The 25,467-nt window shown below is 47.4% G+C and overlaps 1 protein-coding gene across 2 annotated transcripts in view; it reads left to right on the top strand.

Moving 5' to 3' along the window:
* The first annotated feature begins 315 nt into the window (after window positions 1-315).
* Window positions 316-25,467, top strand: part of NTF3 (neurotrophin 3) — a 72,213-nt gene continuing 47,061 nt past the window's right edge. Inside the window, exon 1 of one of the 2 annotated variants that reach the window (XM_080660694.1) lies at window positions 316-529. In XM_080660694.1, the coding sequence (XP_080516820.1) occupies window positions 518-529 (12 nt within the window). In that variant the 5' untranslated portion in view covers window positions 316-517. Of the gene's footprint in view, window positions 530-2,074; window positions 2,306-25,467 lie in introns of those variants that run through there. The other variant, XM_080660693.1, reaches the window with a different exon arrangement.

The following is a 25,467-nucleotide window of genomic DNA, read 5'->3' as shown; positions in this document are numbered from 1 at the left end:
CTCCAGACTGCCTGCGACCCACAAGCTGCAGGGCGATCAGCCCTCACATGTTTTTAACCCATTCCTCACTGCAGCGGGAGCCAACCACCTCTTTCCTTGCTATCTCTGGGTTACAGGAGGACCTGGAGCTCCAGAAAGGAGACCCTAGAACTCGGCCAGTGGAGCTGAAACCGGGGCCTGAATCTCTCCTTTGAAAGCTGGCTGGGGTGAGGGGCGGGGGGGCAGCGGGAGGGGCAAGAGCGGGAAGTGGGGGAGGGCAAGGAGGCGGGCCAGAGCTCAGGGAGAAAACCAGAACCCTACTGAGCACGCCCAATCGACCCTTCACGGTACCGCGCGCCAGGTGTGGGGAACAGCTCGGCAGCCTCTCCTGGCCTGGAGGAGGACCTCGACATTTCGGCACGAGAGAGGCACCGAAAGAGGACTCTGTTCTTCCCGGGGACCGCGGGAGGGACCGCCCCTGGGCCTCCCTGGGCGCTTCTAGCTGTTTTCGATGTGGTAGCGTCCACCGGCCAGAATAATGATGAGGCAGGTACAATCTATCTGGTACGCAGCCCCAGACTCCCCACCCCTTCCTGTCTCTCCGCAGCTTCTCTCTACCTGGGTTTCGGCCTGATATGATATCTCAGTGTGTGACCAAATTTTCCAAAAAAAAAAAAGTCAAATAAATTTGGATGTTTTGAACCCGGACCCTAGCTGAAACATAGAGTGGGCTGTTTATTAGACCCCTGGAATGGCAGGGCAGGGAGGAGACGGGGACATACTCATTTCCTCCCCCCACCCCCCGCCCTTCTCCCCAGTCCCCAAGGCGCGTGAGTCTAAAGGTCCTGGCAAGAGATGGGGTGAGGAGTGAGGAGTGGCTGAGATAGCCAGAGAGTGGAGGGTGTTCAGAGATGAGGTCCGCCACCCCACGACGTGGGAGCGGGATAGGAGGGGAGCAGGATTTCTCCTTGACCCCTAAGTGACACTTTCCTCTCCACTTGCTCTGTGGCAAATGGGTGAAAGCAAGATGACCGAGCTCAGTAAATTTAGAGAGAACGACCAGAACAAGTGGGGTCCAGTGGGCAGCTAAAATTTCCTCGAAATAGGAGATTTTGCCCTCTCCCCGTTCCGTTCTTCGAAAAACCTACGGGTGGGGAAGGGCGCGGCACTGCTTTCGGAGGTCCACGAGGTCTGTTTGTTTCTTGCTTTTTCTGCTTCCCGCGCTGTCTGCGCGTGCAGACTGGTGGGTGCTGGGCGGGCGCTCAGCTGCAGGGCCGGATCCTAGTTTGGAAAAAAAGGGGCTTTGGAGAAGTTGCAGCCTGGGTGAAATGGGAGGCTCCGATCCATCCCCCACTCCTTTCACGTCACGCACCTCCTCACACAAACGCACCCTCGGTTCCCCAGACCCTCGACCCTTTCTCCCCCAGTACTTCTCTGACTTGATCTCCCTTGGCCGCTTGCAAGGAGCCCTGCGTACTGTCCCCACAAGCAGCGAGTTCGCCGGGGAGCTATGGTCCTTGGGCGTGTTCATGTTGTGGGGTGGGGAAGTAGTGACGGGTGGGCTAGATAGGGGGTGGGGAGAGATCTGGAGCTGGAAGGGTCTAAGGTTTGGAGGAGGAGTTTACACATTAGACCCAAGCCGCCCAGAGGAAAGGGGCAAGAAAGGCCCTTCTGCCCAGTAAAGAAAATCTTAAAAAGAAAAAAAAAGGGAGAGCAAAAAGACTTGTTTAAGAAAAAGAACAAATAAGACAGGCTGGAGACATTCACATGTAAAATGCAGTGAAAAGGTGACTATTTCGTTCCCCCCCCCCACCCCCCGGATTTCTAAAAGGGAAATCAAGGGGAGACTGAAGCAGACTACTCATGTAGAAGTTTTTGGGGTTTTTCTCTAAGAGGGGCTGGGAGGAATGGCCCGGTCCTCCCACGGGCCCCCGGACCCAAGTCGGAGCGGCGCTGGGGCGCAGGCCGGCAGGGCTCCAGACCAGCCCGGCGCGGGGGCGGGACACGCGGCGCGCAAGGGGTTAAGGCGCTGAGCGCGGAGCCATCTGGCCGGGTTGGCTGGTTATAACCGCGCAGATTATGTTCACGGGACTCAGAGTTGAAGGCTCCTCTCTCTACCGAACAGCTCCGCGCACGGCCCCACGAGAGAGCCCGGAGCAACTACTTTCCTCCCTTTTCTTTCTTTCTCCTTTTTCCCCCCGCCCTGCTGGGGAGTGGCGGCGGCGGGGTGGGGGAGACTTTGAATGACCAAGCTTGCGTCCACCTTTCTCTTCATGTCGACGTCTCTGGAAACAGTCACACGGATGCCATGGTTACTTCTGCCACGGTAAGGGGAGGCGGGCACGTTGGGTGGGCAGGTTTGGGGCTTGGGGGCCTAGTGGGGCTTTTCACAGTGGAGTGGCGCGGGGGACCCAACTCCGCACCCCGCCCCACCCCCATCGAGCCGCACTACCTCACTTTCCCGGGCTTGTGCCTTCCCCGAAGTTTGCGCAGGGATCAGCCCGGGCCCAGGCGCAAACACAACTCTCTCTCTCTCTCTCCTTTCCCTCTCCTCTCCTCTCTTTCGTCCCTCGAATGTCCGATATCTGGGAAAGTGATCAGGTTTAAGGGACGTGGATTGAAAACGAAGGGCGGAGGCGAGGGGAAATGGGGGCGACGGAAGGGCAGGGAAGGGATTCAGCAGAACCGCCACCACTCCTTCCCCAACACACGCATGTGCTCCTGCAGGGAGGGCTCCCGGTGCATCCTGTAACAAAAGGGGGTGCCAAACAGATCCCGGGTAGGCAGGGGCCGAGGTGCCGCCGCCACTCCCCGGCACGCCCCCCGCGCCCGGCTCTTAGCGTGCTCCGCACGCTCCACTAGCGGGGCCCAGACGTGGGCTGGGGGAGGAGACTCAGAGCACCGGACCTGGAGGGTCGCTTCCCAGTTTGGGGAGTTGAGACTCCTCGCCCGACGCAGCCTACCTGCTCTGGAGTCCCCCTGCTTCTTCCGGAAGCTTTTCTCAGAAACGACGCTGCACCCGGGGCAGGTCGTGGCCAGCGCCCACCCCGCGGTTACCCCACCCTGGGTCTCTGAGCAGATGTTGGAGCTCCGCGCGGCCCGCGCATCTGGGACCCGGCGGAGGAGCTGGGGGCACAGAGGACCGTGTGTCCCAGGGGAAATCCTGAGCGTTTCTCCCAGCCAGCTCTAGGAAATTGAGGCGGAGGTGTGGAAAGGTTGGGAGGCGCGGGGACCGGCGGAGCTAGGTCGAACTTAAAAAGACCCACAATTGTCCAACTCGGTCCATTACCCCAGAGCTCTACTAATAATCCTAATGAAATTTGGGATGCTTGGGAGTTGAAAGTTCAGGGAAAGAGGGACCGGGTGGGGGGAGGGGACTCTGCTTGTTGCTTTCTTGTTGCTTTCGGGCGCGAGTGGGTGCGCTGCTTCTTTGGGGGAGTTTGGCTGCTGCGTTCCTCTTCTGTGCTTTAAATGCACGGAACTAAGAGCCCTTCGCCGACTCGTGTGGATCCCTGGCTCGGGGGCATTTCAGCTGGAGGAAACACGGAACCTGAACCTGACCGCCTCGCCTCGACCTCTGGCGGCAGGGCTGCAGGTTCAGAGTCTGAGTGGAGGCAGCTGCCTAGACGCAGACTGAGCGCTAGGCTCAGAGCTGCAGAGCCCGCGCGGACTTGTTTATGTGTGTGCAGAGATGGGGGCGGGGGCTCAAAGGGGTGGGTGTCAGTCCTGGAGTCTGATGTTTGCAACTCAGATGATTACAGAATGTGCTGGACGGCCTGCTTTTTAATAAAGAGATGCGCTCTCCCACCCTGCAGAACAGAGAGCAAGAAAAACATCTAACCCTCTGCCCTGAATGTCAGGATGGGAGACAGTTGTAACATAGAGGGAACTTTTCTGTAGGTTCTGCTTGCACAAAGCTCAGAAATCCTCCAGTCTGGCCCCCGTCCGTCCCGCTGGCCCCCAATTCCTTCCTGACAAGTTGCACAAAGAAAGTTGAGTGGTGGAATTCAGAGGATAAAATCCAGCAGCCTCTACTTGGGACTCAAACACAGAGACCTGGCTTTGGGCATGGGGGGAGATGAAAACAGGCTCTGTGAATAGTATTGAAGGAAAGTGGAAAGATTGGGGGGGGGTGTTGCAGGAGGGAGTGTGTTGGTGAGGACTGTATATTGTAGCTGGAAGTGGAGGATTTGATACTATGATGGGTCTGCTTTCCTGTGGAAGTTAGATCTGGACCCTTGGGTGCTCTGCTTGGTCAGAGAAGGAGGTTTTTAGAAAGTTTCTGCCTGAGGGTGTGTTGCCGGGGAGGGGGGGGGGCAGGGGAGAGCAGGAGCTCCACCTTGCCCTATGTTCCATGGAGGTGTTTCTGAGGAGTCTGTGAGATGGGCATATGCTTGACTGGCAGGATAGGAGAGCAGGTGGGAACATAGGTGTAGCTAATGAGAAATCTGTGCCTGGGAAGGGTGTCGGAGCAGGAGGAGAGGTACAGTGTGTTGAAGACAGATGGCATGTGTATGCCTGCACAGACACATGGAGTGGGTGTGGCGTGGGAGGGCGGCTAGGCTGTGTGTGGGAGTGAAAGGTGGATGTGTGTGGAAGGTTTGGGTGCCTGAGGATTACTGAAGGGATATGTGTGGAGGTGGGAAAAGATTATATGAGAAGAGCAGAGTGTGAACTTTATGAGTGTGCACTGGGAAAACTGGCTGGGATGGCATTGGATCATGTGGGGGATAGGAGAGTCTGGGTTCAGACACATTATGGAGAGACTGATCAGGGAAGGATGCTGAGTTGGTTTTTGCTTTCATCCTCTCCCCAGCTCCCAAGAAAGGAGGGAACTGGAGAGGGCTTAGAATGAGGGATGTGCATTTAAGGGGAAAAGTCCTGTGTGTTGGCACCTTGTGGGGATCAGGGAGGATGCACACACAGGATTGGAGTGAGTGGAAGAATATATTTGGCATGCCTAGTGGCAGAGATGCATGCTGTATTATGTTGTATAATGAATTTCGTATTTAATAGGGGAATTTACTGCCACCAATTGTTATTGATTATCAATTAAAATTTATGGAATGACTACTGGATGCTCAGCTCATTGCTGGGTACTGGGCCATGGCACAGTGCCCTGGAAAAATTCCTTCTTGGAGCTCAGCTGACTGCTGCACTTTTGCCAGGAGGAACGAAGCGAGCTCGATGCTAGTTGAGGTTTCTTCGAGAACTATAATTCAGTTTCTAGAGATGTTTATGGATCTTGGGGGCCAAAGGGACGCTGACTTGAAATATATCTGTGGTTTTGTAAAAAGAGGGCATAAAGATAGGGATGATGTATAGTTTTGTGTGTTGGGGAGGGAGCTGAAGCATGTTACTGTTTCTTGTAGTGGGTGGGAGCTAGGAACTGGGGTGGGGTTGCCTCCATCCAGGTCAGAATGAGGGTCCTGATGCAATGGAGTGATGAGTTTATAAGTGTGTAATGCCTACTTGCTAGCAGGAACAAACTTAATATGTGAAGCTGGAGAAGGGTGAAGCCTTGATCAGGGAAGATGAGGGTTGAATGTTTGTTAATCTTGATGTTTTCTGGGTAAGGCTAACCTGGTGTGTGTGTGTGTGTGTGTCTGGAGTAAAGTATCTGGGAAAAAGCTAGCCAAGAAAATAGGAGGAGTGTAGATTCTGGCTGTTGTGAGGGAGTGGGTATATGTTTTTGGAGGAATTCTGTGTATCTAAGGAAAGATGCTCTGATGTGCATCTTAAGTAAAAAAAGGCATAGATGAGCTGCAGGCTTTGGAGCCTCTGGGAAGTGAGGGGAACGTGAAGGTGGTCGGGTTCACACCCCGAGAGAGCTAGTGGGGTGGCTGCATCAGGACAGGGTGAGTGGCGCACTTTGGCTGCACATACTTGCTTGTCTGGACCAGGTGACAGGGAACTTCATTAGGTCCTAATTGTGTGAGAGCACATATTGGGGGGACTTAATTTGACTCATGACATTTTTGAATTCATGAATTTATAGCTGTGCCATTTTGAGATTCAGTTTATTTTTAGGGGCAATGCATCCACATGAGAGAGAATTAATGTAGGGTTTGGCCATTGGTCAGAAGAAGATCTGGTGGCAGATATTTCTGAAGATGGTGTGATGGGGGTGGGAGACACCCCATTGGGAATGTCTGGATTCTAGTCCCACTCTGTCACTTTGGAGCAGTGTGTCTTCAGGAAAGTTTTCTCATCTCTCTGATGCTCTGTTCTGTTTCTCCTTTTACAAAAATGGCAATGCCTGTGATGCCTCTTCCAGTCAAAGCTTGGTGTGTTTAGGAGTACAAAGCTATACTCAGAGATGAAGTCCAATTGAATACAGGTGCCATGTGTATGTGAATTTGTAAAAACAGGATCTGTACCTCTTCCCCCTGATAGTGCAAGTTGGTAAAATAGTCTCAATGCCCTCTGCATTGTCTACTGTTCATCCACTGTGTAAGCAGAACTTTCTTTAACTGCCTTAGTTTACTCATCCATAAAATGGAGGCAGTCAAACCTAGGTGATAATTGATGGAAATCTGTATTCATAAAAGGTCTCTGAACTCTTCAGAAGAAAGGTGGTCCAAAAATCAATGTTATTAATGATCAGAAACAGATATTGTCCTGTTCTTTAACATGAGCTGTGCAGACCACGAGGCCACAATGAATGTGACTTTGAGAAGAGAGAAAATGATCGTTGTCCTTGGTGTATTTGAATAAAAGAGGAGCAAAGCCCATCCATCCTGGGTTGCTGTGAAGGTCTGTTTTCCTCTGAACTGTGGGTCCTTGGCAGGCAAGAGCCTGTAGATATGTGGGATGGCGTGCACCCAGTGCAGCAAGCTGGTGCAGCCACTCTCCCCAGAGACAAAAATGGAGGCAGAGGGGCAAGGAAACCCACTGAAGCCTCCGAGTCCTCCCAGAAGTCAGCACATGCTGTCGACTCCTGGCTCAGAGTCAGGCTCCCATCCTTGAGTTCAGTGGCCATAAATAGTCAGGAGCTAAGCTATTTCCATGAGGCACTAAACCAATTCTGTTGCTTTTCTTGGCGAGATTGGGCCAATTAAGTTGATTGGAAGAGGTCACTGCTGATGGGTCTCACATTCCCCAGGCGGGACAGGCCAGCAGAGTCTAATTACATAACATTTCCCATCTCTGCAATTCCACTCCCAGATGTATCAGATGTTCAGGCCTCTCCTCTTCCCCTCCATTCAGGACGACTAATTGAGCAGGCAGCTTCTGCTCCAGGCTTCTCCAGACTTTTTCCTGAATAGTTATTCCCATCCCAACCGAAGGGAATGTAAATCCACATGTTGGCTAAAGTGAGAGAGCGGGAGACAGGCCCGCACTAAAGATCTTTAAAACCCACCGATGGGCTTCAAGACTCACCAGCTGCTCTTTTACTCTTTAATGAGGCAGGCAGTTTCTAGCAGTGGGTTGAACTAATGACCGTTGCTAGGGTTTTAGATTTAGTTTTATTTAAAATTGAGTTTGTTGGAGAAAGACCAAATCTTCTACTGGAGACAAGCCTAAGCCCAGTGTGGTGCTGCTGATAAGGTCTGTGGATGTACTTTGTGCGTGGACAGGCGTGTGCAGAGTGAAAGGAGAACAAGGGATGTGTGTACATGAGCTGGGGACACCTGAGCACAGGAGTGGCCCTATGAATGCAGGAAGCATTCATAGGGAGGGAATGGTATGGGTGGCAGGTAGATGGTGCCTGGCTCAGATTGAACTGTCATCATATTGCTTCTTACAGAAGGGCCAGCTTGTTGAAAAAGTCAGAAACAACTTCCTTCAGCTCATTTGTATGGGGGGATGGAGGATGTATGAGCTTTTAAGAAATAGGAGGCCAGTGTACATAGTACTTCATTCTTGCCTGGACAGATTTCTATTAAGATCAAGGTTGGACAAAGGAAACCTTTCAGAGGACTCACTTTAAAACCTGTGAAAGCACATGTAGGTGGCCAAAGATCTAAAGTATTTTTTGTTATTGTTGATAGTTTTCCATAACTCAGCCTTTTAGTCCAGAATATCAAGAGGCTAGAGAGTACATGGTGGTCAGAATGCATTGGCTGTTTCCTGTCCTCATCTGTGTCCTGGTCCTTTTTAAGTGATCTTAACTGTGAGCCACCAGAGGCTATCTGTGTCTCTGGACACCCTCACCGGACAAACCTCTGGCAATAACTGGTTGAGCTGGAGAAGGGAAGAACAGATTTTGAAGTGAAATTAGGTGGGGTCTGTTGTTGTTGTTGCTCACTTTTTATAGCATCTCCAGAGAAGACGTTTGTCGAGGCCCACATCTTTTATGGTTTTGTTCAGTAAGGGATTTTTGAAAGGAGGAAAGTTCTTGCTCACTCAAGGCCAGAGCTGTAAGTAGCTTGCTGACCTCAAACGATGCCGGGCTAAGGTGACCTTAAGCAGCACAGGGCAGCAGAAAACCTGCTGACTTGGAAGTGGGAGACCAGGTTTGGAATTGAGCTGGGTCACTAATCAGCTGTTGTGTTATCCTGGATGTTCTCTCCAGCCCTTGATTTACCCATCTGTAAATGAAGGGCTTGAATTAGAAGATTTCAAAGTCCCATTCCAACTCTACCACCCTAGGATTCTACAGTAGCTCATCCTTCTGCTCAATCAATGCTAGTAGGTCTTACTTGAGGTACATCTTGGCACACCCTAAATGAGCTCCTGTTTATATCTTTGGGGAATGGCTGAGTCAAAGGCAGAAAGTCATGCAAAGAATATGCCATAGTGTTTTGTTTTGGCCAAGAATGTTCACAAAGTTGGCTTAGCCTGCACAGTGTATACAGAGCTGGAAGAAGTTGCGTTTGGCTTTCTGGTAGGCCTGATGCTAATTAATCATCTAGCTTCCATGTGAATGGCTCTTAGTGTTAGTATTTCTGACTAAGATAAGGACCCATCTTTAAGAGGATTGATGATGATGATAATTGCAATTAATATTTGAGTCCTTACGGAGCTTCAGAGATGATTACAAATAGTGTATGGCATTATCTCAATGCCCAAAATAATCTCATTTACAGATGAGGAGACTGAGGTTACATGAGGTTAAGGGATATGCTTACAGTGATGCAACTAGGTATTGGTGCGCTGGCTTTCTGTCCTGAAGCCTGTGGCCATCCCAAGTCCATCACCTGCCAGTCAGATTCTGTTTTCTGCATTCTGTGGTGTCATCCAGATGGGCGATTGTTTGATAGCCCTCTGCAAAGTCTATCACCCCACAGGGAAGCCTGCTCCACTGGAGAGTTCATTTTCACTTGCAAGACAAATGTTGAAGTTTTTTAGCCACCTGCTGGCAAGCGTGTGTGTCAGATCTGTCTTAGCTCCCATTGAACACGGCCCCCCACCACCCCCCCCCCCCCAGCCCCGTACTTCCATTCTGTTTCTGTTGACAAGGGAATCTGCCCTTCCAGAATGAGGGTATTGATTTAAGCCACAATTGCCTTCTTGTAAACTCTATAAGATTGGAGCTGGACATCTGGTTTTGATCCACACACCCACAAGAGGTGGTAGGTCCCAGCATTCTTGAATACTGCAATGAGGGTTGCACAGAATCAAAGTAAAAGAAAATCTGAATGGAGACCATGAAGGCTTTTCAGAATTTGGAAAATGGGATAGGCTAGGAAATTCCCTTCAGTTATACTGGGCCAATGTGAATATAGATTTTTTTTTTTTGCTGAGAGATTGGGGTCAGGGGGTGCTGCTAAGGACTGGGGTCCCCAGGCTCCCTTTGGAGCAGAGCAGTTGTAGTGTCCTCCAGCTCTGGAACTTGCCTGCTTGCTGCAAGCCCTCCTCTGGGTAGTAACACAGGTAGAGCCACCAGAGGGGTGCTTAGAGTGCATTTTGCCCTCTCTGAAGGCTGTGACTGAAGGCTATTGTTCTTCTTTCTCCCTCGGATGATTTCCACACCACAACTACCACATTCTCATCCTCAAGGCAATTAATAAGAATGACTTCGTTCTGTCGCTTAAAGGGAATGCAATGTGCAGATAAATGTACAACACTAACCTAATGCTGGTGAGGTGGTAGGCGCTCCAAAACTATGTGTTAACTTGGTTTAAAACAACTTCCCATGTGTAGGGTGACTTAGCCCTTCTATTATGATTTTTTTTTTTTTATGATAGCCAGGTCCTTGAAATTTACTGCCTCCCTCCCTCTGTTTCTAGGTCTAAGGCCCTGGCATTTAAAAATATCCTCCCCCTCTGGTTCCAAATGAACCCTTAGGGAATATGTTTCAAGTTCCCAGTCTGGGATTATTTCCATCCTGTGTCTAGCAGACCTAGTCCCGATTGTTCACAGGGCATGCCCCTGCTTCCACTGGGTTCAAGAGTGAAATGCCACTCTGGGAATCACCTGATTCCCAACAAGTGTGTCCTGTGATGGGGAAGGAGCCCATCTGTCCTGCTACCCAACTTTCTGTACTTCTCTTTGCAAAGGACTCAAACTAGCTGTGTGACCTAGAGCAAGTCACTCTCCCTCCATGGGCCTCTGTTTGCTCTTCTGGAAAAGGAGGGGCTTGGATTCACTAGACGGTCAAAAGGACCCTGCCAGTTGTGACAACCCACATATTCCATGATCCTGCTGGTCCCTGAGCCTCTCTGTGGCCCAGACCTGGGATTTCCAGGTATTCCTGCTGGCCTGGAGAACGTCCATGCAGAAATGTGCAGGGGAGGAGGAGGAAATTAAGTTATGTGGTGCCAGATAAGTTATTGAACATATGGATGAGTGTGTGTTTATAACGTGCTGAAGAAGCAAGCTTGCCAGATTTGTGGCAGATTTTGCATTGGAAGTTGGAGCCTAGGGAAAGGTTTATGTGGGATAAAATTGTCTGTGGGTAGCTGAATTCAGTAATCTAAATCAGAAAGATCATGAACTATGAGCAAGGAGACCAGACTCCACCCCTAACTCGTTCAGAGACTGACTGCATTTGGGGAAGTCCCCGAACCACACCAGGTTTCATTTTCCTCGTGTGTTAAGTGAGAGAGAGAGTTAAGGGCTACTGTCTTTGGTGACCCCTAAAGTCTTTCCTGCCTCATCATTTATTGTGGGAATCAAGGATTAATAGAAAAACCTGGATGAATGGCTCCATAAGGGGATATGGCTTAAAAGTAGAGGGAAATGTCCTTTGATTGCAAAACTATTCTAGTGGCAGGAATATATGTCTATTCTTGAATTTGAGATGGTGTTGGAGGATACATTCTGTGTTACATTGTATTTAGAATGCTCTCCTCACCAAGGATATGGAAATCATCCTTCACCATTACCTTCCCTGGGCAACTTCCCTCCCTTCCTCAGAGATCCTGGGGCTCCTTCCCCAGCCATCACATGTTCTACCGCTTAGCAGCTTAAGTTTTATTCTCATTTCTATCTTCTTACTAAAATATGAGCTCTGCAAAGAAAGGGATCTGGTCTTTTCATCTTGTGTCCTCCAATACCTTGAACAGTGTCTTCCATAGAAATGAGTTCGGGAATGACTGCATGGTGAGTTATAGTGAGTTCTGATTGTGCAGGGGTAAGGGTCTGGGTTCAGAGAGGTCATGCACTGGCCAAGGGTCCAGAGCCGTGTTCTCTGTGTCTCCATTTGGCCTGTCCAGGCCTGTGGTCATGAAGCCTGCTCACCAGGAAAGGCTATTCTTTTTCTCTTTGGAGACCCCTCTGCCCCATGTCTTAATCTGCTGAGCTCTTCTGCAAATTTGGGCTCTTGGTCACAGGGGAATTGGATGTCATTGCACATGAATTAAGGTGATTGATGTTTAAACACTTGAAAAGCATATGTTGGAAGATTATTCAGTAAGCATTCTGCTGGTAGCTAAGTCTGGGCCTGTGCTAGATGTTAGAGAAGATGCAAGGTGGATGCTACAGCTCTGATTCTGAGGGTCTAGGATTTGGTGATGGAGATAGATGGCTTACATCAGTGTGATCCAAGGAGGGGCAACATGAGCATGGAATGTCAATTGCAGGGGTCTCAGTTGGAGCGTTGTTTTTTAGTGTGAATGATGGTGAAGAATCTTCTTGGTCAGGAGCAGTCCAAGGGTTTGTGAACAGTCTTGACTTTGGCAGGACAGTGGTTTTCCTGTCATTAAGTTCCAAATGTCAGACCAAGTCTTCGAGTCTCTTAGAGCCCATTGTGATATGTGCCCCCTGGTTCTTCGTGGGGAGAGCTAGGTAGGGTGCATGTTGTCCAGGTGATGGGGCTTGGATGTGTAAGTGTGTGCGCTCAGAGGTATGATTTTCAGGAGGACCCTGCTCATGGCTGCAGTCTATACAGACAGGAAGGTGGATCTGCCTGAGTACGTAAGCTCATTGCTTCTCTCTGCTGCCTGGATGCATAGTGTCTCTGTGACTATTTCTGACATGGGGACAGACTGCCATCTACTGTCCACTTCTGTCCTCTGAGTCCCTCCTGCTTTGTGAGCTCCTCAGCATTTTTTTACATCCTGTTTTTAATTGGTCCAGATACCAGTAGAAATGGAATTGTCATCAGGTTCTTATTTAGTGATTTCTTTGGAATTTAGAAAGGAGCCTTTAAAAAACATAACACATCTGTTAGATGTTTTTCTTGTCTGCTTAACAAAAGTGTTATTTTAAGGGAGCCTCCTGTCTTTCTTGACTCTTCTGAACCACCGTGTGAGGTCCCATGTGGAATACCAAGAGGTGAAAGGCAAGGCTCTACCTTCATGAGTCTTGCACTCTACCTGGGAGCTCAGGACAGACTTGCAGAGAAATAGACAATAGGATGGGGCAGGATATGTTTGGTAAATGGCAGGGACCACAGAGGCTCTGGAAGTTTGGAGGAAGGAGGAGTTCTTGCAGGCTGGGGTGATTGGGAAAGTCAAGTGTGGACAAATTTTTTTAAAGCTTTTTTTTTAATCGATTTTGAAAGAGAGATGAAGGGAGAGGGAGAGAGAAACATCGATATGAGAGCACAACATCCATCTGCTGCCTCCTGAACACTTCCTACCCAGGATTGAGCCCGTTACCTTGGCATGTGTTCTGACCTAAAATTGAACCAGTAACCTTTTGGTGCACACGAGGACAGCCAGCCAACTGAGCCACACCAGCCAGGGCCACTGTGGCAGTTTTTAGCAACCCCAGGGTTTGGTGAGAGTCTCCTGTTAGAGCTGCCTGATGTCATAGAACAGACTCTGCCCTGGGAGTTCTGGGACCTAGAAGGCCTGAGGTCCACTGACCCTGTTATTGGAACTGTGGGCTTGCTGTCTAAGGGTGCTCCCATCCCTGCCCCTGAATTAGGTACCACAGTTGCACGCAGTAGGAGGTGGCTCTTGGTTTCCAGTTTGTCCAGGAGCAGTAGAGCCAGAGACCCAGTGGGTACCATGCCGGGAGGGGCACCTTTGGTGCTATCCTACCCCCCGCCCCCAAAACACACACAGTGGGAGAGTCTTTCCCAGAGGAATCTCAGGTGCTATACAAATCCGAGGGGGTGAGTGGCTTCAGGAGGGGTCTGCCAGGCTACTTCTCTTCACACCTCCCCTGAACCTTCCTTCCAAAACATATCTGTATAGTACTTGAGTCAAAGATAGCTCCCCCAAAAGAAACTGCAGTAGTGTTGGTCATAGCTCAAGTGTAAGATTCCTTCACATTAGAATTCGTTTTGCCACTCATTGCTTTTATGGAGTTTTTTATGTATCTGAGACTTTTTGATGGTTGTGGAATAAAGTGGGAAAAACGGTTTCATAACTCACTCTCATATATTTTTTTTCTTTCTCTTAGCACTTAAATGATCACCAGGGAAATCTTCAGTGTGCTTATTTCACGTTCTTCTCTCTCTGTGTGTGTGTGTGAGAGAGAGAGAGAGAGAGAGAGAGAGAGAGAGAGAGAGAGAGAGAGAGAGAGAGGGAGAGAGGGAGATTTTAGATTGTGGTCTATTAGCAAGTCTAGGAAATCAAGTTGAGCTTGGCTTAGGTTACTGGTAGAGAGACCTCAGCTTGTCACTATAATCCTCTGACATTTTCCTTTTACTTTTTGGCTCTTGTATGAATTGGCAATATATCTTCCCAGTCCCCCCTTCAGTGTTTACATCTCGTTTAGGGGCTGCTGTATAAAATTACTGCCTATCTGCCGCAAGTCTCCTCAGTTCTTTGAAGGACCACTTGACAGAGGCACAGTCAAGGATAGAGCCAGTAGAGAAAATCTGCTTTATAACTAAGAGGGAAAAATGTGTTAAGGGGTCAGCGAAGGGCTTTGGGTTTTTCATGAGCTTTCCTGTGGCACAATGCTGTCTGGGGCTCTTGTCCAAAGAGAGAGAGAGAGAGAGAGAGAGAGAGAGAGAGAGAGAGAGAGAGAGAGAGAGAGAGAGAGAGAGAGAGAGAGAGAGAGAGAGAGCAGGGACTGGGATAGAGACAGAAAAGGAAATTCTCCTAAGAGCAGCTAGTGTGGAGGGAGACCATCTGTTCTGAGTAATGGATGTGGTGCCAAACAACCCCAAGAAATACCTGGGAAGTGTTCCGATGGCCTGTGATGTGATTTGCAGTCATCAGTGAAAGTAGGAGGAGATAGGAGAAGAGAGTTTCAGGTGAGGAAGCAGGTGGAGAGAGGCCCTGAGGTGAGGAAAACAGGGACTAACAGAACTAAAAGAAATCCAGGTATGTGGTGCACAGAGACAGTCGTGGGATAATGTGTGTGGTGATGTGGGGAGGAGGCAGGAGCCAATGGTGGCTTACTCTTTATCCCATGGGTGATGGGGAGCTATTGAAGATTTGGAATTGACATGGGGGATGGCACAATCAGGCTTTTGTTTGAAAAAGGATCACTCTGGCTGCAATGTGGAAGATGGCTCTTAGTAAATACTAGAAGCCTGATGCATGAAAATTTGTGCAAGAGTAGGCCTTCCTTCCCCTGGTTGCCAGCACTGGCTTCCCTCCGGCACCCAGGACCCGGGATTCCCTCCTCCGGCCACCTGCAGGCACCTGGGACCCAGACTGACTTCCCTTGGGCCGCCCGCAGGCACCTGGGACCCCAGCTGGCTTCCCTCTGGCTCCAGCTTTGTCAGGAAGGATGTCTGGAATGACATCTGGTCTAATTAGCATATTACCCTTTTATTATTATAGATAGTTGTTCAATGAAAGAATGAGTGTTGGTTGGATGGATGGAAGAATGAGCACATGAATAAATGAGTGAAATGTAGAAGGGGAGCATCAAGCCTGTCTTTAGCACTGATTACTCTGATCAGTGATGGCTCCTGGGGATAGTAAACCAGCCTTGGAAGATGAGGTAGCAGGTAGGTAAATTGATTATTAGCTGTAGATGTAGGAAACATGGACTAAAATAGTAACTCTGAATGCTGAGAGTTTAGAGTGGTTGGCAGGGGGCATCTCACAACCTTTTTCCTTCTTCTTTGCATTTCCATCCTTATTTGATTTCATTCAGGATAAAAAAATGAAAGGGGCTTTGGAGTTGAGCCCCAGAAAGTCTGAAACTGACAGTGACTTGCTCCAGAGGGGGCTGCTTGCATTTCAGACCCTTTCAAAGGCTCAACGTGGAATGTGGACAGATGCTAAGGTTTCTGGAGCATCTAAGGGGTCCCAGATTACTGGACATCAACTGATTCCTATAGGTTGTGTGTATGTACACACACATACACATGTGAGTTTCAAAGTCTCCCAAAATTACCAAATTCCACAGAATTTCTTTTGCCAGTAGTGGATCTATATAGAGTTACTTGCAAGGTTGCATTGCTTAGCATATATAAGGAGAGAGAGTATGGCAGTGACCCAGACAGACACCTGACATGCCATCCAGCAATGTGGGATGTGGGAACATAAAAGCTCCCCTTGGTAAAGCCAAAGGGAGACAAAGAGAACCTCTAGTGTCATCTCAAAGGTCTTAGCTCCACAAAGACCCCCCCATGTTCTTACTGTTCTGATCTCACCTTGCACTTTGAAATCTTTTCATTTTGGCCAATTAAAGCTGAATATCTAGGGTTGGGATAGAGGTATCTGTATTTTTAAAAACACCATGTAAATTCCAGTGTGAAGCCAACATTGAGAACCACTTACAGCAGGATCTCTGTGCCCTGTCTTTGCCCTCTGCTACTTATCCCTGGCATTTGTCCCACCTGGGTGTGCTCATGAGAACTCCCCATTTAGTTAAGGGTGTTTGGCTCATTTGGGCTAAATTCTCTTACTCTTACCCATCCAATATTTGCCTCCAAAAGTGGAGACCAGGAGGGCAGATCACAGGTGCTCAGAAGATTCCGAAGTGCCCATTCCCACTCCCACCTACTGAAGGGGGTATTGCAGGTACATGGTGAGGAGCAGGGGAGAGATGGGAACATAGACCAGCATTCCCAGGGCATCAATACAAATACTTTTATATATGTCTTCTCATTAGTCTCCCCCCACCCCCGCCACAGCCCTCAGAGGTAGATATTATATCAGGCTGGAGGGCAATGCTCCACAATGCATTCAGAATGCAGAATGGTTTGCAGTCTCTGAATTATCAGTTTCCCTGGGAATATGCATATCAGTCAGAGCCACTCCTGTAGGCTTAACCATGGACCAGGGCTGCTGCTGTCTGGCACTGGTGGCTCAATGGGAAAGTGAGCAACTCTCTTCCCTTTTGGTTCTGTAGGATCAGCCCAAGAGTCAGTCTTGGAACAGTTCTTCCAAAAGGACCTGCTTAGGGCTGTGGAGTGGAAGGTCAGAGAAGGAAGCTAAAAATCAAGGCCTGAAGAAATTAGTAAGGTCTGAAAAAGTCACATTTCCAAGCACATAGTCCCGAATTGTGAAGTGGACCATGTGGAATCATTGCAATCCCTGGATTTCTCATTGACTAAAAGATATTTCTGTGCACGTTGTCAGGCGGGCTGTGGCCAGATTGTCTCACACCTATTGCTGAATGTGTGCTTCTGTAAGCACTTTGGATTTGGGGTCTTCCAGACGGCTGAGTGGCCTACGCGTAGTTCAGGAACTATAATGTAGTAGAGTGAGCCACACTGACCAGATGTGAGGGTGGTGGTTCCAGGGAGGAGGCTGGACCGTGGTGCAGCCATCAACTCAGCAATGGGCAGTGAGATGGGGACAGGCCTCCTTCTGCACAAAGCACTGATAGAGGATTGCATGTCACTGACAGAGATAAGCCCTGCAAAGAGCAATGGGAGCAAAACACCCCACAGGGCTCTCGCTGCTCTCTCTGTATATAATGTGGATGGCACTGAAGTCATTCTTGGCAATGTGTAGTGCCACCATCCACCCCTCTTTCCCAGTTACTCTCCCCATCTCCCTCCAGATCCTAAGTACAGTCACCTTCAGCAGTGGCTTTTTTTTTTTTTTAAATCAAGGAACAGTATGTTTTAAGGAGGGGAGTGAGAGATGAGCTGAAGCATTTATATCTAGACTCTAGGCAATTTATTTTGTTTTCCAAAGTCTAATAAAAAACATGCTCATAAGGGACCATAAACTGAGTAGAAAGTTGACCGTAGTACTGAGGAACATTAGCTGCATTGACTGTAATAGGAGTTAAGAGTGATCTTCCCCTACAGGATCCCAAAGGGAAGTTTAAGGAGAAAGTGCTCCTCAGGCTATTTCTGCCTTAGAGCTAATGGTGAAGGAATGTAAACCTCATTACAGGGAAGGAAACTGAGAACTAACATTTAAGCAAGAGGACCCAGGTTCTATTTCCACTTCTGTCAATCACTAATGGTCACAACCTCTGGGAGCCTAGTTCCCTCTTTTGTAAACTGGGATAACAAACCCTAACTACTTACCATACCTCTTGTGGCATTTTAGATGAGCTCATGCCTAGGGAAGTGTTTTGCAAGCTGTAAATTACTTTACAAGTATATGTACTGGTTTAAACTGGTATAAACAGTTGGGTTGAAACAATGCGAATAGCATATTGCTCTGTTTGGGAGATGGCTCTTCTCCAAGCTAGCTCACTTAGCAAAGGACCGGGAACATGTTCCTTAACAAGACACTGCCGGCACCTGGGTGCTCCTGCCACACTGAGGGTCTGGGAAGTAGCCGTCAGGTGGCACCCATAAGAAATGAGAAGAAATGTTACAGCTGTGGCTTGAAAGAATCAATGTATTCCTTTACCTTTTTCTGATGATGTTATCTGGGTATAAGCTCAGGCTACTGCCATTTGTGAGGGGCAGCTCATGGGACAGAATCTTGAGAGTGGACGTGCACAGGGCAGTCAAAAAGTTGTGCAGGAAAGTTGAGTATGTGTCACTCACCGTCTCCCTACCCCCTTCTGTGAGGCTGGCCACTCAGTTTGTCTCCAGCTATTTATTCTTGTTGAGTTCTTTCTGCAGTTATAGCCATCTCTGCAACCCCCACTTCCAGCACCATCGTGGGTCTGGTTGCAGATCTCAAAGATGACCTTTTCTACTGCAGTTGGCCCCACCTTTTTGGTTGATTGTCTTATCATTATGAAAACCCCCATGAAACATCTCTATTCTCATTCTGTGTCTTTGAGATCATGAAATATTCAAAGTCTATTTCTGAGTTCTCTTTGGTTCTTTGCATTTGAGTTGTGGTACATTTTGCCTTTTCTTTTCTTTTTTAAAAAATATATTTTTATTGATTTCAGGGAGGAAGGGAGAGGGAGACAGAGATAGAAGCATCAATGGTGAGAGAGAATCATTGATCGGCTGTCTCTTGACACCCCCTACTGGGGATCGAGCCCACAACCAGGGCAGGTGCCCTGACCAGGAATCGAACTGTGACCTCCTGGTTCATAGGTCAATGCTCAACCATTGAGCCATGCCGTCCGGGTGCCATTTCTTTTCATGGCGCTGGCTTTCCTCATATGGGTGGTTGGTTATTCTTGTTTCCAGGTTATCTTTTGTGGCAGATTCTCCTGGATTCCTTATGTGTGGCCTCTGGGCTTGGCTTCAACTTCTTAAGTCATTTGTGGTTTCTTGAATGTTTACCTTCTTTTAAGGATTCCTTACAGTTTCTGAACACTGAAAGTCCCCTGTCTTGTTTTAAAGCCAAGGTAGCTGTAAATCTATGTTGAATGTATTTTTGTTGCGTATATGGTTTTGATGTGGGAGGAGGAGGATTGCAGTGGATACTTCGTCTGCCATCTTGGAATGGGTGTCTCTTCCAAGTTTTGAAGAATGCTTTGGTCATGTGAAACACTGAAGCAGATCACTACCATGAAGATAATGGTGATAAAAGCTAGCACAGGGCCTGCCCCATAGCAGGGGCTGTTTTAGATAGAAAAAACTGTTTTGTTATCTGTATATTATTGTGATTAAACAGAGAGCATCAGCCTGATTTGAAATCCCATCTCCATCTCTTCTTGCCTAGGAGACCTTGACTATTCAGTCAGTTTCCTCAAGTATAAAAGGATGACATTGACTGTTAGAAGGATTAATAAGGCATAGTATGTAGCTCAGTCTGGAACATGGTCACATTTCAATAAGTGTTAACTATTACTATTGTGACATTATTATTTTGAATATCATTAACCCCAAGGGGGGAAAACCAGCTACAGTTCCATCTCAGGGAATCCAAGAGCAGGAACGGCAACCAGGCTTCATGAGAGACCAAGGAGCCTGGAGGTCGTTCTCTGTCTGCAGGACCGTGTGGCTCTGCTCTCTGTGCGTGGTATGCCGCTCTCCTCTCTCTCCTTCTAGGCCTATCAACTGACTGTCCTGGGGCCCCAGCTCCAAATTCTGTAGAGAGAGATTCTTATTGGCCCAACCTGAATCAGAGGTTCACACCAGTTCATTAGCTGTAGACCAGGGAGCGGGCCATGTCATGTGGAACGTAAATAATTTCAGAGGCTCAATCTTTCCACAAAAGTGTATTGTTCAGAGTGCAGGTCTGAGACTGAGCCCTTAACCCTGAATTATCCTCTAGAATGATCACTACATCACGTCAGAACTGAAAACAGCTATGGGTCATGTGAGGATGCTCAGGTGAGCTTCAATAGAGGCAGTCTGAAGGGGTCGTTCTCTTCTGAGCTGCTCACTGCCCTGTGCTAAACTGTAGGGCCAAGCCTCTCTTTAGTAGCTTTTGCGCCAGAGAGGAGAGAAGCAGTCAACAAAATGCAGATGAATATGGGTGACAACTAAGCAGATCACACGGAGCACCCAAGTTAGGAAAAGGACAGGTTGATGCGTCCGTCCCTGCAAGACTAGTTCTTGCTGAGCCTCAGGCCATGTTCAGGTCCACCTGGTCTTTATCTGTGGGTAACCATTCAATCAGGGCCTTTCCTGGAGTAGACAGACATGAAATGAATTGTGCATGTAGTTTAGGAGGGCTTAGTGAGGCTTGAAAGAGTGGGCCCTCCAACCACCCTCACACGTGCTGTGTGGCCCTTGGAGCTGGAACATGCCCTCCCACCTGCAGGCCACTGCTCAGCTTCTTTTCTCAAGTACAGATCTTAGTCTTTTCTCTATGAAGCTTCCCCTGGGCTCTGCCCCTTCAGTTCAGAAAGTGCAGATCCTCAGTTTACACACACAGTTCCAAATTTGTGTGAGCTTTACCCTATTAATTCCCTGCATTTTTCAAGCTGAACGCAAGATTAAACAATGACGGCTTTAGGCATATCCAAAATGGCAAGAATTCAGATCTTTAAATCCTCAGCAATTAGATAAGCAGTTTGTGATCCAGGAGGAAGGTTTTAGTGTAATAATTTTTTTATGATTTGTTCAGGATTTGTTGGCTTATTTATTTGCATATGGGATCACTACACAGGGATCACACTTTGCTAGGTGCTTTATGTGCACATTCCCAATACCCATAGTAACTCAAGAAGACAGACCAATTTGGCCCATTTTGCAGATGCAGAAACTGAGACTCAGAGCTGTTAAGCAGCTTGTCCAACAGAGCCTTCAGCACAAGCTAAATCTCTCCTGTGCTACCCACTGACACTGCATCTCCTCTGTTCAGTATAGTTGTGTGTCTATCTGTCTAGCTTCCATTCATCCCTCCTTTAAGTGAAGCTTTTCTGTAAGAAATACACAGTGTCATTAGTGAAATTATCCTCCTCTTGGAGCCTTTTATTGAATTGTTAGATTAAGTTTTAACTTCCAAATGTCTCAAAGCCATCATCTGCCTTTCATTCTTCTCTTTGTTTTCTATTTTCTACATTAGCTGGGATTTTGGTTGACAAACAGTTTTGCTCTTATGGAAGAAAAGATTGAATACAACCAATACCACCTAAAACTTTATATTTGAAGAATGCACCAAGTATAATCAGGCTCCTTGAACGTGACTTATTCGTCCTCCCACAACACACTCTGCCTGCCTCACATTTTACTAGTATAACTGAGTATTCTGCCTCCATGAGGTTTCTCACAACTGTACTTTTGTTCCTGTTATTCCCAAAGCTTAGAACCTGTCTCCTGATTTTGTTTTCCTGGCTGACTATTACAGGTGCTCATGCAGGAAGCCTTTCCTAAGGCCCCAAACATATCTGGTTTATTATTGGATTGCATGTGCTTTTGTCTGTCTACTCTGAGAGTCTGTAGACTCTTTGCGGGTAAGGGCTCTATTCTAATTATCTTTATATCCATCAGGACTTAATATGGTGTTCAAAAAAATGTTGGTTACACTAAACTGAACTCCAGGCACACCTACAGCAGCACAAGAGATTCCAGAATTTGGCAAGACTCTTTCCAACATTGATATATCTTTGTGGGAAGCTTTGTGGTTGCCTTTAAAAGCCTTCTTTTGGTCCATGGGAAATTCATCTAGATAACTTTAAAAAGCATCTGACTGATTACTGGCCAGTGCTATGAAGTCTTTGCTTTTGATCTCTAAGAATTTCTTTTGGCATTAATTGACATTAGGAAGAACTCTGCTGGCAGGTGATTCATATATCGGCACCAGAAAGATTCTTCTATCCAGAAATACTTAGTAAGCTCCTGTGATGTGCTCGGCACTGTTCCAGGTGCTATAGATAGAGCTGTGAACAAGAAAAATTAACCCTCTGTCCTCATGGAGCTTACATTCTGGCAGAGACATCTGTAGATGCAGAAGCAAACAAGCATATGATAGATAAATAAATGGAATTCTGTGGGGATCAGTGCCATGATGGAAAATAAAACAAAGTGATGTGATAGACCCTGGGGGAGGGTATTTTAGGTTGGCATGTTCAAGATCCAGCAGGAAGTTTTGTGTGGCTGGGATCAGAGAGTGAGAGAAGCTGGCTGGCTCAATTGTGTAGGATCTCACACACAGAATTTATTTGTGTGATGGTTTGAGGTGTGTGATAATAATAAACTCAAAATGGATAAAGGACTTAAATGTAAGATTTTCCCATGCCCTCTCCAAGTATTTTGGGAAGCCAGAGGCCCCCCCCCCCCACTCCTGAAACACACACATATACACACAAGTGTGATGGGAGCCATAGGAGGGTTCAAACTAGGGAATGTTGTCACCTGGTGGACATTTTTTAAAGGTCCCTCTGCCTACTTTGTGGGGGACAGTGAGAGAAATCAAATGCCAATACAGTGGACAAGAGAGAGTGGTCTGGACTCGGGTGGTCACTAGGGAGGCGTGAAGAAGCAGGAGGATTTGGGGCCTGTTTTGGAAGTATGGCTGGAAGGACTTGCTGATGGACAAGTGGTGGAGTGTAAGAAAAAACAAGCTATGATGAAGAAAGAGCAATCACAGTCCCAGAAGGAAGACACACCATTGTTCTTGTTGGGTTCCTAAGCCCCTGCCCCGAAAGAGCTTTCCATGCTGAGCACTGCATCATTACCAGGAGCACAAGAGAAAGAAAACTAGAATGTTCCCTGTGTTTCATGTATCTAATCTGAAAAATGAACTCTGCTCAGTGGGCATAAATTCTGGTCCTAAAAAAGCTGCTCATTCAGCAACTAGCTACTGAGTGCCTGATATGGTAAGGTATTGTGTCCTGTGCTGGCCGGGAATACAAAATGCACGGTTCCTCACCTCCAAGAACGTATTTCCAAGAAAATAAGACATCTCCAGCTAAAAAAAAGCTCAAGATAGAAATGAGAGAGCCATAGGAAGGTTACATACAGAGGGCAGCTGGAGTTCCAAAGACTTCTGGTGGCTGATTGAGGAGACGCCTGATCAGGCAAGAGAATTTCAGTGGGTAGATCTGGAGAGGCACAGAGGTGGGAGGAAGCTTGGGTGTTTCAGGCTGGACCAGTGTGCCTGAAAGGGAGACAGTCTCTGCAGCGCAGCAGTAGAAGCTGGGTCTCAGCAGCTTTCCCACCCCCCGCACCTCCCAGGCATTGTGGTTTTGGGGAAAGAGCCTGTTGTATCCCCTCATAGCTTCTCTTCCCTTTTCCTGGTTTTGGTTTGCATTATTTCCCCCTAAGAGCGTTCTTTGAACTTTCTGGAAACTCCTCTTGGGGTCTTCTCATCTGTTCCTAGTTTAACACTATGGGGTTCTGCTTTGTAGGTTGTAGCCTTCCGGAAGTGTTTCTCTGAATTTGGCACTGGGTACGTGTTTTGCTGTTTTGTTGCCATCCCAGTCCCGGGAAAAGAAGGGCTTATCTCGAGTGTGGGAGCTGGGCTTCAGAGAAATGCCTAACACTTCCAACTCCCAAGTTTACAGAGCTCTGCCAAACCTGGATTTACAGAGAAGAGGAAAAGCACTAACAAGCTATACTCTTTGTCAAGTGCAAAGAAATCATTTAGCCCATCTGAGGTCTGCCAAAAACAAGCTACTGGTCTGTGAAACCCGGGGATAATCCATCTGATTTAAGCCCTATGCTTAGTTATTTAATCATTTCTGCACATGCATTTATTTGCTGCCGTGTGCATGTGCAAACACACACATCTATCTCTTTGTGCCCTTTGTCTAGCCTCTGACAATGTCTATGTTCTCCAGGAGGCTGGAATCCAAGGCTGTTAAGACGGGACTTTGGGAAGCATGTCATTTATTTCCTTCTTCCCGTGGAGAGTCACTGGCCCAGTAGTTGGGGCGTGCATCAGAGCCACTCTCATGTTCTAGGGCAGTGGTCGGCAAACTCATTAGTCAATAGAGCCAAATATCAACAGTACAACGATTGAAATTTCTTTTGAGAGCCAAATTTTTTAAACTCAAACTTCTTCTAACGCCACTTCTTCAAAATAGGCTCGCCTAGGCCATGGTATTTTGTGGAAGAGCCACACTCAAGGGGCCACAGAGCCGCATGTGGCTTGCGAGCCGCAGTTTGCCGACCACGGTTCTAGGGGTTCGTCCCTAAAGCCAAGGTGAGCATCTGCATTGTGGTCATTGATCTGGCTCCACCAGACTTTGGGAGAACTCCATTTGCGTCTCGTGACTCCCAATGGCCCCAGAAATGCTTGGACTTAGAGCAGCAACAGACTGTCCTGCCTTTGCTCTGGGCCTCTGCCCTCTTTAGAGAGACTCGGGGGAGGAAATTATAGCAGAGCAGCATGGACTCAGGTGAAACCCTGCAGGTCCTGTGCCTTTTGTTAATTTACATCTTGCAGTGGGAGAAACCAAATAACAGGTATTATCTTTGTTCAATAATAGTGGAAGTGATCTGGGATTCTTCTAACGACTTGTGGGGTTGGGTAAACCCCACAGTGAGAAAAATTTCGTCCTTTGTTTTAGTTATTAGGAAACTCAATACCATACTATGGGGTTTTAGTTTAATTTTTCCACATGGTATCCTCATCCCATTCAGCCTCCTCAGCAAGATCCTTTGTTGACTCCGTATTAAATCAGCAGGTATAATGAACATATGTATAGTTCTTTGATCTAATCAGAAACACAAAACGTTTGTCTCCTTAATTCCAGTGTTACGGCTTTTCCTAGATTAAGATTAGGGCCAAAGAAGTACCATAGAGCTGATTGGGGCTACTTGGAGTCCTGCTTTCATGTCAGAGGATGGGACTGACAGCTAAAGGTGACAGCTAAAGATTTGGGAGTCCTTCCAGAAATAGTCATAACATGCAACATTGTTTTCTGCTTACAAAATAAATACCTTCTCTGATGCATATTCATTTTAGAGAATTAGGAAAATGTTAGAAAGAATAAAAGAGGATGCCACTTACCAGAAATCCCATCAGCATTTTAGGGTATATCCCTTGAAGTTATTTTTCTCTGTGTATGTATGTTTATGTGCCCCTGTGTGTGTTTCCTTTTTTTCTTCTTTAAATAAGGGAGCTCATCATACTTTCGAAACAATTTTTAATTGACATTTTCCTCTTAATACTGCATTGTATGTATTTTCCCATGTCTTTAACGACTTGCATAAGATGATACATTAGAGTCCATCATGCATGGTACTTTAACCATTTTATTACTGTAGCACATTTTCATTGTGGCCACTTTTTTTCTACTGCAGTTAACCAGCCATATATATTACACATCTGTCAGCCTCAATTTCCTCATCTGTAAAATGGGGAAAATCACCTAATAACCCCATTGGATTGTGCTAAGATTAAGTGATTCAACCCACATAGGATGCTTAATCCATGTAGAATGCCTGGCATGTAGGAAGCATGTAATAACTGGCAGTTTATTAAATGAACTTTAAGATGGATAAATCAGTAACAGAATATTATTATT

Source organism: Plecotus auritus (assembly GCF_963455305.1).
Source record: "Plecotus auritus genome assembly, chromosome: 3".
NCBI lineage: Eukaryota > Metazoa > Chordata > Mammalia > Chiroptera > Vespertilionidae > Plecotus > Plecotus auritus.
This window is presented reverse-complemented; position numbering and strand designations above follow the sequence as displayed.